The sequence below is a fragment of the Aquila chrysaetos genome, chromosome 17 (genome assembly GCF_900496995.4).
Source record: "Aquila chrysaetos chrysaetos chromosome 17, bAquChr1.4, whole genome shotgun sequence".
NCBI lineage: Eukaryota > Metazoa > Chordata > Aves > Accipitriformes > Accipitridae > Aquila > Aquila chrysaetos.
In genome coordinates, this window is record NC_044020.1 from 4,607,611 (window position 1) to 4,621,363 (window position 13,753).

Here is a 13,753-nt window from a genome sequence, read left to right on the forward strand (position 1 = left end):
ATGGAGATAGGCTGACAGCCAGCATCTTAGAAGAAAGAATTAGTCTGAGGCCAAGTTTACTTTAGTCCATTATGAAATCAGGGACTACTAGCAAAGTGTGGATGTGGATTTGGGCACAGAGTTTCAACAGTGCTCTGTTCAGTAGATGGGGAAGGTGCAGGAAGGAAGGGTTGTTGACCTTATGGTTTTAGTTAGGGCTCTTCTCCAGCCACAAGCAGCCTGAAGGGAAGTTGAGACTGATTAAATTAGTCTTCTTGAAGTTCCACTGCATTTCATTACATAGAGCAAAAAGAGAACAGGGAAAGTGAAAATAAAATAAAGAACAAGTCAGTTGATTTAAAAGACAAGTAACAGGAGTTTGTTTCATGTTGAAGACAATAGGGTTTAATTCCAAGTGGGACTGACAGAAAGAAACCACAGAAAATGTCATGAGAAATACAGATAAGCAGAACTATGGGTATACTAGGAAAGTAACACCTACAGGTAAAAAAAAAAAATCAAACCTCCACTTAAGTAATTCAGAGGAGGAAAGTTTCCAGGAGACATAACGGTGGTTTTAACCATCATAATGTAAAAGCACTAACCAATGATGATAAGGAGACTACAAAGAACTGAAGGATTTCTTTGCATTGGTCTTCAGAAGTAGAGATGATAGCAGGAAATAGCAGGTCTTTAGCTGTAAAATATACGTAATATGAAGAGAGAGAGGTTTGCTTTTGGTTTAGATGAGTGTAAGAAAGTAAATGTTAATAAAGCACCTGCATCAGGTCATGTTTTGTATAAAAGCAGTGACTGAAGAAACAAAGGATAAAATAACCAACCTATTAGCCAAAGTACACATGTGAGTATTAAAAATAGTACTTACTGCAATAAACGATGCCAAGATAGTAAGCCATGTATTTGTACATGCAATGGGTGCTTCAAAGGATGGGAGCGTTCAGATTACAATCTCATTACCAGCAGAAATTGTCAAGGAAGTACTTACATTTTTCTTGTTATTAATGATAAAATCACATGAAATGGGATGCACCAGGACTTAGAAGAAAGAGTAAAGATGGGAAGTCCAGACACTGCTATTCTTTATTTGAACTGAGGCAGTGGCCAGGAGCCAGAAAAGCTCTGGACATAGAAAAGGTCTCTTCCCCAAAGAGCTCCACCATTGACTTGCAGGGAGATTTGTGTCATTTCACAGTTCTTCTTCAGTTTCTCTGTGTTACAGACCAGAGGGATTATAATGATTATCTGATACTTATTGCTAATTCATGTTCATAATGCTCTTGACACTATAAGAAGTGCTGAGTGTTTGTTATTTTGCAAAAATGGCTAGAAACAGCATAATTATAATAGACTTTCATTTTCACATAATGTTTGTTTTCACAACATTTTCACAAAATTCACTCACCACATTTTTTAATCAGAGAATTGAACAGAGAATCCTCAAAGCTAAAATGAAAAATAACTGTGTTAGGAATTGTAAGAAACAGGCTCTATTGACTGTCTTTAGCTTGGAAGAGGAACAGTTAGTATTCAAGGTCAGAACCAAAAGGGGTGGCAGTATACCATTAGTGATAGACATGCTCTTGCCAAGTGATGCATGCATGTAAGTTGCAGGTGGAGATGAAAAAAACAAATTTACAATAAAAGGCATCTTTTGAAATTTCCATTGAGAAATCCAGAAACAACAACCTCTCTACTGACTTGAACAGAGACAGCAGGAATAGCCTTCACCCAGAGAGACAAAGGGGCCCCAGACAATCTTCTCATCTAAAACCAGGATATATGCCCCACAGCCCCTCCCATGACCATCATTATCCCCCTTCCAAAATTAGGAGTCACTTCATATTTTGCTGGCACTGGAAGATCATAACAAGTGCTCTGTGTGTTGCTGGTCCAATACAGTATCAATACAAATAAAATATCTGTAGAAATACTGCTTAGATAATGGAGTCAGCAGAGAATGACCTTTCTCATGTTGTATTTAAGTTGCCCAGGCTCATGGGGTCAACAGCACTCAAGGACTCTTCCAGGGAAGCCATGGATGGACAGTGAGAAGAGATGTCCTTCCCTGTGCAGAACCGAACTATAGTTCACCCAGCAGTTCCTAAGAGGTCAAGGCATTTTTAAGCATTGTGCAGCTTGAGCCTACCTACCCCAGAAGTGATCGGGGGTCTCTGTTGAATAGGGCGAGCACTATAGTGAGAAAGGAATAACACTTCTTCCTGACTCCGGATCTCATAATGCCAGAGCCCATGGAAAAGAATAAAGCTCTGAGTGTGTTAATATCTGTCACTTGTGTGCTAACATGACCCTAAAGTGCCCTAGGAACAGAGCCCAGCACTGCAAATACACTCAAAGAGCCTCTTCACCTCTTCCTGATCAGATCATGAGAAGGAAACAACTGCCAGATCTGCAAAGAGAGGAAAAACAGTATCTGTTCATGTAGCTTTATATATATTTATACAAATTTAATATATATATATATATATATATTGCTACTCTTACTTTATTTTTAGACCTCTCTAATTAGGCCAGTTTAAGAGTCACCTCCTGTCCCCTCCTGCCCCATAATTATGAAAACACCTCCCCAGCACAAATCCTGGCTCAGATGAATTTATTACATTGTAGAAGAAAAACTTGTTGTTCATAATAACATGGTCAGAGTTATTTTCTCTCTTACTGGATGGGAAAGACTTCTCGACTTTTTTTTTTTTCCCCTGATATAAATATAGCACAAACTAAACAGACCCACTCTGTAATGTAAAAATACTGCAAGCTTTTTATCAGGAAGGACAGCTCGTCACCTTGTCTCTCTCGGGACTGGAAATAGAATGTTCCAAAAGTGAGAGCTTTGAAAAATCCAGCATGTTAAAGAGGAAAGGAAGGGGAAAGGGCTGCCTTGGTTTGTCAAGGAGCAAATATTTTCTTTTACAGAGGACAAATAATGACTTGACATGTAACATTCACAACAGAGCAGCCCAATCACTGCGTTCCCACTGACTCATGAGCGAGGAGGTACCACCCGTCTTGAAAATAGCAAAAGCATCCCCATTTCTTGCACATCAGTCTGGAAGCTTTTGCTGGACACAGAAAATGGTGACTGATCCGGGGGATCCCCACCGGGGACCAAAGCTGCCAAGACCTGGGGCTGAGAAAAGCTCTTTGTTAGGAAGTTAGTAGGGATTATAAGGTTTAATGCATTAAAGGCAGCATAACATCTGGAGAATTTCAGTGTGAGGATAATAAGGAAATGCAGACTCTGTCGTGTCTTTATTATTTTGAGGTGTGTCAAAGTTAGGCCTAAACTGAATGTGTGTTGGTTGGATTGGGTATTTTTTGAGGAGAGGAGTATAATTTGGGTAGAAGGAAGGGGAGACTCAGGAAACCCTCTGTGCAGAGTCATTCCTGAAGTCCTGCTGTCCCAAAATGGTAAAGTCACTACAGAAAGGCTAAGTGCAGGTCGAGATGGACGAAAAATCACAAGTTTTATGTGGCCACACCAGTTCCTCTGGCAGAAAGTACCCAGACTGTGCATTTTCAAAAGCCTACCAAGACTCAGTTAAACACCACGTTGCCAAGCCCGGCCCTGGCTCAGCCTCGGACATTTACCTTCCAGCTGAACCTGCCTCTAACCCCAGTTTGGACACAGAAACTGCTTCTGCAAGCCATCTCCAAAGTGGTGTGGGTTTAACCTGTAAGGCAGAGTTAACTCTGGATGACACTCAGAGAGGCAAGGCAAGGGCAGCCCTAGCAGATTACTATAATTATGCCACTTTTTGGCTGGCTGACTATTTTTTCATGTGGCCACGTAACTAATGAAAGCAAAAGGGGACTGTGAGGCAATACCTTGCAGTGCTTAGGCTAAAGATGAGAGAGGAGTGCCGCAGCCCTGGGACCCCGGTGTCCAGGAACATCTGGGATATACAAGAGGCAGGAGATTCAGGAATAACGAGACAGAAGAAGCAGAAATCTGTACCCAGGTCCCTCACTGCAGGAACCTGTTCTCACACAGATCTCAGGGGTGGCTCAGACTGCCTGGGAAGTATCCATGGTGGGTTTTAACAATGCCAGGACACACCGTCCAAAATCTTGTCTTGCAGGAAGGCCTCAAAAGAAGGTCCACAGCTGGGATGGGGCAGAAGTGTTTCTTCCTGATCTGTCCCTCGGACTGCTCTCCTGCCAAGGGCAGGAAGATCAGTGCCTCTTGGGCAGGCTGAGGATGAGAACGGGCACCAGCTGCAGGTCACGTAGTATCAGCCTCTGAGATACCACCACAGGGCAAAGGGACGGTCACATCTGTGTGGGCATGTCCCCAGGGATCCAGCCAGACTCCCCTCTCCAATGCAGCAACAGAGAGCGTGCTAGGGCACGGCCGGTACCTGAGTTAGAGAGCCAGAAAGAAAGCAGGGACTATCCCAGAGAGCTTTCTTACTCAGAAAAGGCATTTTTCAACACACTGGCCCAAACTCTTCACAACAGGTCACTAAACCGCTACAGCAAACAGCAGCTGATGCCTCCAGAATGAGTCTATTGCTGCTCAAACAGCCAGTACAGCTAAGCAAACAGGCCACCAGGGCAGGGGCTGTGTTTGCACTCCCTGTTTGCACTCCTCTGTGCAGCTAATGGGATATTGCATTTATCCTAAGAAGGTTGGGAAAAAAAAAAATTTTGAGAGAGAGAGAGAAAAATGGCTTCCTGTTGAGGTTGGGGAAAAAAAAAATTGAGAGAGAGAGAGAATTGGCTTCCTGTTGATTTCTTTCCAACTTTTCTCAGTTTCACACATTGGCCAACCTGCCATTTTAGAAGACAGATTTATTCTTTATTAGGTAAATTGGTAACTGTTCGCTCTAGAATGGTTTTTAATAGCCCCTTCTTGAATAATGCCCTCTGTTGTCACACTACATCCACCCTGTCTTTGGTTATCTCTAGGGTTTTTTCTCCTGTTAGGAGAATGGATATTTTATTGTCATGTAAAAGGGTTACAAGGCAGGAGGAAATGAATTATACAAAATTTAAAAGTAGAAAGCTAATAAAATGGTGGACTTGATAGATAAGGCAGGAAAATAAATCTAATTTGACTGTAACTCTAGTGCTTCCTGTTTCTGAAGTAATAATCATACCCTGGGCTAAACCAGCGTTAACCCAGGACACGGCTGTTGTTTTGTCAAATTTGGCCAGCTCTAACAATTAACAAACAGTGGCTCAGATTTCAGCTTTGGTGATTGTTTTGATGCCTGGTAGGAAAAAAGGCTGTGATCTCCTAAAAGGGGACCTCTGTGAGTTGCTTTCTCTGAAAAGTCCATGGGAAGGGCTCTGGCACAGGCCAGGTAAGATGGCAGAGCTGTTTCCTGAGGACTGTGCAGTGGTGTAGCACTGTGGGAGTCATCTTCTTTGTTTTTCATTTCTTACTTTGTGTCCTCAGTGAGTCCCCCCCCCCTCTTTATTTACCCAGCCAAAAATCCTCAGGCCCATTGGAAAAAAACACCTTCAAGTGCTTTCTCTCTCTCCCCCATAGGGAGGGGGGCGATGGAGAGGAGGAAGAAATGGACCCTTCCTTTCCATAGAATGCTGTATTTTTGAGGAAAAATCCCATTTAACGAGAGGAGCATACAACTCCTTTCTAGCAATAACAATACGGTCTAATTCCAATCTGGAGAGGGAAGCAGCATCCCTTCCTCTGCCTCCGGGACAAATGTTCCTGGGCTGGGAATGCAAACGTTTCAGCTGGGGCCCAAAGACGTCTGTTGCACAAGCGCAGCACTTTGTTTCAGATCCCACAAACGTCCTTGTTCCAAGTAGGTCATTATATAATGGCTTTTGTCTTTTCCCATTGCCAAAAGGGTCCGGGAGAATATGTCATAACGCTGTGCGTCGCCTGCCCGTGCAGTCCCTCCTGCGATCATCTCATCTGGGTGGGACGCTCCCGCTTGATGTCATTCAGCCCAGCGCAGCTCTTATCTGTGCAACAAAAGTACCCAGCCCTGACAAAGCCCGCATTGTTCCCCCTGGTATTTTGCAAGTCGTGCCCAGGCTGGGGGCTCCCCCCATGTGAGATGCTCCCCTCTCCTGCTCCCCCCCGCTGCCTCCGGGGCATTCCTACCACTTCACCCTGCCCTGCCGCACCAGGAGCAGCCAGCACCGCACGCAGCCCCACTCAGACATAGAGGGGAACAACACAGCCCAGAGCAAGGCTGCTCCTCCTGGATGACGTGCAATGGTTGCCTTTATACATCCCCTTTGTGTTTGTTATTTCCTTTTTTTTTTCCTACCCTCCCACCCCACAGACAACTGTCTCTTCCTCTGCTCCTTTTCTCAGCGGTCCCTGAATAGCGAGAACACAGCCCTCACCATAGCAAAAGGGAGGAGGACTAGGGATATTTGGCATTCGGCAAAAGGAGAAGCAAAGACTAGGTCTTTTTTCTTCTTATTCAGGCAACTAGAAATGGTCACGGGTCAAACTACTTGCACTTTTCATCTTCCCCACAACCTGTCCAGTTCTCAAGAGCTTTTCTGCATCAGGATGTGGCTGCATCTTTGGCTTATGTTGCGGCTGGTGCTTACAGAAAACCATCTAAACAGAGTAAAACAGGTTAGCAACAAGCTTGTCCTCTGTTCTCTAGTGAAGATGGCTCCTGCCCTCTCATGGTTGAAGGCAGATATGTAAAACCACTTGTTTGTTCTTTGCAAAGAAACACCAAATACCATTGTACACATTTCCTTCAGCTGGCTCCACATAGTCTGGCATCACCCTCCTTTAACACACACAGTGACGCAACTGGGAAGCTCTTCTAGGGCAGAGACTGACCGGTTGTCACGAGCGAGTAGACACTTAGCAAAGCAGGATTACAATCCCCAACTGTGGTCTTGAAGTGTTACTAAGCTACAAAGTGTAGGTAATACATAAAGAAAGTCACTCACTCGCTCACCCTTTTCACACAGTTTTGGTCTTTTTTCCACCATTAACCCACCCTTCCTGCATCCGTCCGGCTCTAAGGAACAAGACTTGCACGGGTTTCTCTGATGCACCAAAAAAGTTTTTGCCAATAGACTAAAGGCTGGGGTTGATAGTATGAATGAGGTGAAGTTGTCCACAATGTTCTCATTACCTGCTTGTTCAGTTTTCCTCTCCCGAATCAATGAGCTTTTGTAGAGGTTTGATCATATCATTAGAGCTTCTACTGTTTTGGTCCTGTTTTCTTCCTTTTTTTTTTTTTTTCTTTTTTTTTGGATAAGATACAGAGCATTTCTCATAACTGAATACAAATTTGTGAAAAGCCAGCTTCTCAGAAAAACTCCAGTTCATAGGCCACTGCCCTCCCCCCCCGCACATTTCCAAGTGCGACTCAAGTCTAACACCTAACCAGCTGTCCCGCACACGTGCCCATGGCATCACGCTCACACAAATCTCCCCGAGAATCACAGGCTCCCTCAGAGACATCCTTTTCCTTCAGAGCTTGCTTCCAGCCGGGAGACCTGCACCACTTCTCAAAGAAAGTCTAGAGGGGGCTAACATGAAATGCCAGGGAACTGAAGCCTAGAGGTGGCAGACAACCAGCTCTCTTGTTGATTTCCTGGCATTGGTTTCTATTTCCTGACCACCCAAAATACTCGGTTTTCATCCATCCCAATATGGGAAATAGCAGTTCCAATGTTGGAATGAAGTAATGCCCCTTAAGAGATCAAATACTTTTCTGAAGCGTCATAAAAGCAATGAGCATTAGCAAGAGCCATCTGGGCAAAGGTCTAGCTGCCTCCCTGGTGCCAGGTTTACCAGGGCTTGTGCATGAGGAAGGAGAAAGGGGTTGATCTGTTCTGGGTTGGGTTGGTCTGGGGAACTTCTGTCTTTGAATCACACAATCCCTGCTCTGTCCTCAGCTCCATCTGTGTGGGTTTTAACTGACATTGTGCTATTCAGGCGCGGAGATGATTTCTGCTCACAAAGTATTCCTGTTCTTGTTGCTCTTGTCACTTTTGCACTGGATTTTGGCAATCAAGGTCAAAGTTGAGAACCAGCACGACTTCCGGGACATGGCCAGCATAGTAGCCATGGCAAAAACCTATGCCACCGCCGAGCCGTTCATTGACTCCAAGTACGACATCCGAATCCAGAAAATCGGCAGCAACTACAAGGCTTACATGTGAGTGCGTGGCTATGCCGGAGTGAGACGGGGGGAGACAGTGCTGTGGATGTGATTCAGTCGGCGTCTGCTCTGGGCAGGAGTAGGAAGCTGACTTAATTTCCTTGAAGAATAGCCCTTCTGTTCTCCTCCCACCTCTGAACCCAGATCCCTCATCCACCGGTCATCTTCTCCATTACTCACCATCAGCTCATTGTTTCTGGAAGGTAAATCTCTCTCTACCTGTTTCTGAGATTCAGTTAGTTCCCACTATAACAACTGTGCTCTGCCATCACCTATCACCTCTCCCTCCTGTTGTCAAAGGGCTCATCTTTCCCAGCAAAATCCTCCAGCTCCCCATACCCTCTAGTGGGAACTGAACCCACCCCTTCCCACCTGCGGGAAACAATAAAAAAGATTGAGCCAGCTGCAACTCATGGAATCCTACCGTGTCCGACCCATAGCAACACCCCATCCTCTCCCCAGCTGGAGATCACGGCACCGCAAGCACGAGGCCACGAGGAGCGCACAGCACCGGGTATGAACGGCCTCAGCCTGGCCAGCATGCAGGGTTTCTGGGGGCATTTTGCATGTGTGCTCCTTGAAGCGTACGAAGGAGGGAAAGGAGAAGGAGACACATTTCTGTGGGTGCCCCAAAGCTCCTCCCCGCCCCGTGGGGTAGTGAGGGAGGTGGCATGAAGACAACCTTCAACACTGGTATGTTTAAAAATATTAAAAAGCATTCAGCCAAACTTCAGTAGTCGTCAAGCTCAATTAAAGATGTAACCACATGAATCAGAAAGACACCTGTTTCTTCTTACTGCAAACCAGTAGATGAGAAAAGCCAAATAGCACAGCTTCTCCAGAAGCTTCTTATCCAGCCACAAAATTCTGCATAAGTAGACAGCTCCAGCAGTACATTCTTCAGGTCGCCAGATAAATTTCATATGTTACCTAACACCCACAACACTGTGAGTTTTGGGTCCATGTTTACAAACCCCCAGGCCATAGTTCTGGTGAAACAGAGTTAAATAAGATAATCAAATGTACATGATCACATATTTTTCAGCTATAGCCGCCTAAAATTCCCAGTTGGATTCCTAGCACAGAGGTATTTAAGTAAACTAGATAATGACTGGTCACATTCTTCATGGGAAGGACTTGTGGGACACTCGGCTACTTCATGTGAACCCAATGAGAGAAAATTTGTTTTAAATCTGATTGGGTCAACAATAGCACAGTTGCCTAATATTACATTAACATCTCAGGGAGTCTGGCTCAAATTGGCCAAAGGAAGGAAGGTTTAAAATATCAATTAAAATTCCCTATTCCTGCCAACCTACCCAGCCTTGGCTCCAGAGCCTGCTCCCAGCCTGCCTCTAAGTGAAACAAAGGCCCTGTTAGCCTGACCATATCCTTTCCCCGTTTATTATTCGCACTCATCCAGACAGGGATCAGAAATAATACCAGATGATTGAGGAAAGAAAGCAGTCGCACTAAGAGCTAATCCCACTTGGGAATATAGCTGCGCAAACAATTGTTTGCTAAATGAAAAATGTTTTCACATGAAAACAGCCATGAATGGGAAACACCTTAATGAGAAATGAAGTTTATTAGCAAAGAAAGCAAACAGCAAAATTCACCCAGCGACTTGCTAACCCAGAAGGTTGACTTATATTGAGAGAGCCATTTATGGATGTGAGCTTGGGAGAGCAGTATAGTCAGTCCCATCGGGGGCTGTTCCTCTCTCCCAGCATCAGGCAGAACAGAAGGTTATTTCTATGTTATAAATAAGTCCCTACTGTGTCCAAGGACAGAGGTAAAAGCACCCAAAATATCAGAGCTCTCACTGGTGTCTCAAATAGAAGACTCAAAATCATTAGTCATGCTAGCAAATCTCAGCCTCAAAGGCAATTACAGCATTTGCAGTAGTGTCATACTAAGCGAATTGCTTTGATCTGTGAGCCATGGAATCTACCCAGTGTTTTTATACCTTCACCCACACATATAGATTTTACAAGCCCCCTTCTTTCTGAGAAAAGACTGTACCGAAATTCTCCAGAACATGTTTACTTTGCACCAAGCATCTGCCAGAGGGAGGATGCTGCAGGGTGACTCATGCATTCCTCCCCACCCCAGATGTTCAATGCACTTCCTTCCAGCCCATGACCCAAGGCTTGAGTTCAGTTTCCCATTGACTTCAGTGCAGTGACTCCAGATTTACACTACTAACAAACACCTACTTAGCCCATGCCTTGGGCCAGTCTCAAAACAGCAGATAAGCAGCATGTGATACATGCCTTAAATTCCACCAAAGGTATTTGACTGTCATTGTAATACTGGTGAAGAGAAAACACGAATACTGCTCATGTGGCAGGGGAAATTGGCGCAGAAATAACGCTTCCACCCTCACCCAAACTGCGCGCAAACAAAGGGATTATTTCCAGTTAAGACTGAAATATTGTTCACTTTGAATGAAGCCAGCAGCTGCTGACTTTCAGGGGTGGGATATTCCTTGCCACCAGCTCTTAGTAAGAGGGTGATATCCGTTCTTTTCTCGTTTCATGAGCGTGACTTCTGATCTTGTCACCTCAAATGCAGTTCAATATGCTCTGCAGGGGATACAACACCAACTGCGTCTAAACTAGAGCTACTTTTAGACTGAAATGGCCCAGCTTGGAGATGGTGAGTATAGGACACCAACAGCCCATGATCTGCTAGTCTATCCACTTATCCTAAGCAATGCTGAAGGTGTCTTGGTCACAGATCTGCTTCATCAACTGATCCCTAAAAGCCTGGGGCCCTTTCCTTTAAGGTACTGACTGTACACTGTTGTGGCACCCTGATGTTTAGGATGATTGCAAGCAGACTTTCATTCCCTGAGAGAAATGGGGTTTGAGGCAGAGCATCCTTAGGGAAAGATTTTTGTCTTCAGTCTCCTTTCTGTATTCAGGTTGAATACAAAAAGGGAAAGAAAAAAGAAGAAGAAGAAGAAGAAGAATTTGCTGGCACACTTGACACATGAACTGCTCCGACATGCTTGGCAGGGAGTGATCTTGACAGAGGCTGGGGTGTAGGAATTTGGTCACTGGTCCGGAGGGCTTCAAAGGAAGCTTTTTTATTTTAAGCAGGAAAGTTCCCTAACAGGAAAGTTAAGGATACAGCTGAGAGAAATATTTTATATCTTATGCCCAGTATTTGCTGGAGATGGGTAGGCATAAACAAGTCAAACCAATCAGCCCAACAGCTAGAGCAGAGTTCTAATTTTGGGAGCTTTCCCACATCAATTTTCCTTGTAAAACCGTATAGCTGTGGTGTGGTTTTCTTAGGGACAACACAGCTGCTTACATTTGGTATGCCAGGCACATTTTCTAAACACTGATATCCAATCATCTTGCCACTAATCAGACTCCAGGAGTTCTCATCAGTACTAATGGGATTCTGGATGCCATCTGCCACTGCAGGGCAATTTTCTGAACCTAAATGTTAATAAAGAGTGGTTCTTCCCATTGCAGAACTGAAAAATGTAACCCTAAGAATCCCATGTCAAAAGAAAAAGAGAGGCTGAGGGTTGAACACTGACCTTACAGGCCATCAAAGCAGTCATAACAGTCAAAGCTTGAGGAGGAATCCATTCTTTTGCTTAGGACGTAGGGCAGGAAGATGGATGTTGGGTGAAGGGAACACGGGACAAGAGTCAACTATACAGAAACACAGTTATTCAACCCAGTAATCATGCTCCTTTGGCCCCCCTCCTACTCCTTTAAATATGGTTACAAAGACCATTTAAATTTCACAGGACCTATACATACCACTTTAGAAGAGAAATGGAAAAAGGACTGCAGGCTGTCCCTCACCAGAGTAAAGGGGAACCTTAGGTAGTCAACTATAACGATCCAGGTTTATAGTCTAGCAGGACATCAGTATTACCACTGCTTCACATAGTTTTGCAAGTTCAGAGTCTCTTTTCCACATCATGTTGAAAAGGTGAAAGAACTGGCAGCGAGGGTTCCCAAAACCTCATGTTGAAGTGTTGGATCACACTTCATACTCCCCTCATAAATCTCTACCTAAATCTTCTTTGGCAAGGATGTATCCTGTCAGCTTGTTGACTTGTGCTAGCTTGTACACTATGCCAGGGTTATCTGCGCAGTATTGTCACAGCAGGCTGTCCAAGGTCTGCCTTGTGCCTAAGGTCAAGAAAAGGAAAATTTTCACCTCTTGATGGATGATGGTGAAACCCAGGATTTGCCAGCAACAGTACCTTTTTTGGAAATTAACCATCAGTTGCAGCTAACAAGACTCCAACAATTTTGCAATTATAAATTTTCCAAGTCCAGACACAGTGAGCCACAGACAGGTCAATGAAAAGTCAGTGAAAAGAGGGTATAATCATACATTCTATGACACCAGTACAATTGAAATCAAAGTTAAGGAGACCCAGAATGTCAGAGCTGACATTTGTGAAGCTGCTCGGGCAGATGTTTGCCTGGAGAGTCGCTCTTTCATGGATGGAGGATGCTACCCATTGCAGAACACAAAGGTGATTATCCCAGAGATCTTCTACAGACATTTCAGCTCTCCTGGGCCTGATGTATAAAGAAAGTAAGTACTCACAGAGCTTGATGTGTACTCAAGATTCCTTGGAGATTTCCCTGTCTAACTCCTCATTCAGTTTTTCATGAGTCTGAACAACATATCCTGTATGGAGTGTTGTTGAGGCAGGATTTGCAAAGGCTTCTGTGAGGAAGAAACCTCGCCTCATCCCCTCCTGTACAAGGACTGAGTCAAGAATAAGGACTACAGTATGAGGGAGGATGGGGCAGGAGTGTATTTTCATGTTCCGGTTACGTTTTTGGTTTGTTTTCCTAGGAGGACGTCCATCTCTGGAAACTGGAAGGCAAACACAGGTTCTGCGATGCTAGAACAGATCGCAATGACAGAGAGGTAAGGAAGAGGGTTTCAAGACAGTATTAGCTATTCTTGGGTTAGAAGGGAGGAATTGTGTTTCAGACTTTGGTTAATTGAGGGAAATGGTAAGTGAGGTCTCCCGGGAGGCTGGATAAAGGAGTTTAAAAGACCGAGTGTTTCCTTAAAAAAATACTAAGGGCACAAAGGCAAACTGTCCTATTTTGGAGAACAGACTGGAAGTACAGCTAGAGACCAACATTGCTAAATCATTAGATCTTTAGTGAATGTAGCCACAGGAAACAAGACCAGCATGCGAAGGTCAAGCACATGAGCACAAACATGTACGGATAAAATCAGAAAGGTCACAGCACAAAACAAGAAGTAACAAGAAGTTATTCTAAGTACATTACTAATGAGAGGCAGACACAGAAAAGTGTTTTTCTTCTGCTCAAAAGAGGGAAAAATCTGTCAGCTGAAGTGTTGAAAGCACTTTTTTGCATTAGTCTCCCCAAAGTGGACACTGTTTTAGCTAAGGTCTTCTCACTGCTGAACACAGCAGAAGGAATTGCCTCAAGCATTTTACAGACTAAAATTTGCAGATTGTACTTCCATATATTGAAATCACTGTGATATTTGCTAATACTGCAACTGCATGACATTGTTGACGTGGTAACTTAAGTTTTGCTGTAACTCCCAAACTGTATTCTGCAGAACTGCTATCAAGTCAC

At 44.2% G+C, this 13,753-nt stretch overlaps 1 protein-coding gene across 4 annotated transcripts in view; it reads left to right on the top strand.

Annotated features, from left to right (window-relative positions):
- SYN3 (synapsin III) overlaps positions 1-13,753 on the top strand; it is a 263,138-nt gene that overhangs the window by 229,932 nt on the left and 19,453 nt on the right. For all 4 annotated transcript variants that reach the window (XM_030040449.1, XM_030040451.2, XM_030040452.2 and 1 more), the window contains 2 exons: positions 7,993-8,135; positions 12,987-13,061. In XM_030040449.1, coding sequence (XP_029896309.1) covers positions 7,993-8,135; positions 12,987-13,061 — 218 coding nt within the window. The remainder of the gene's footprint in view (positions 1-7,992; positions 8,136-12,986; positions 13,062-13,753) is intronic.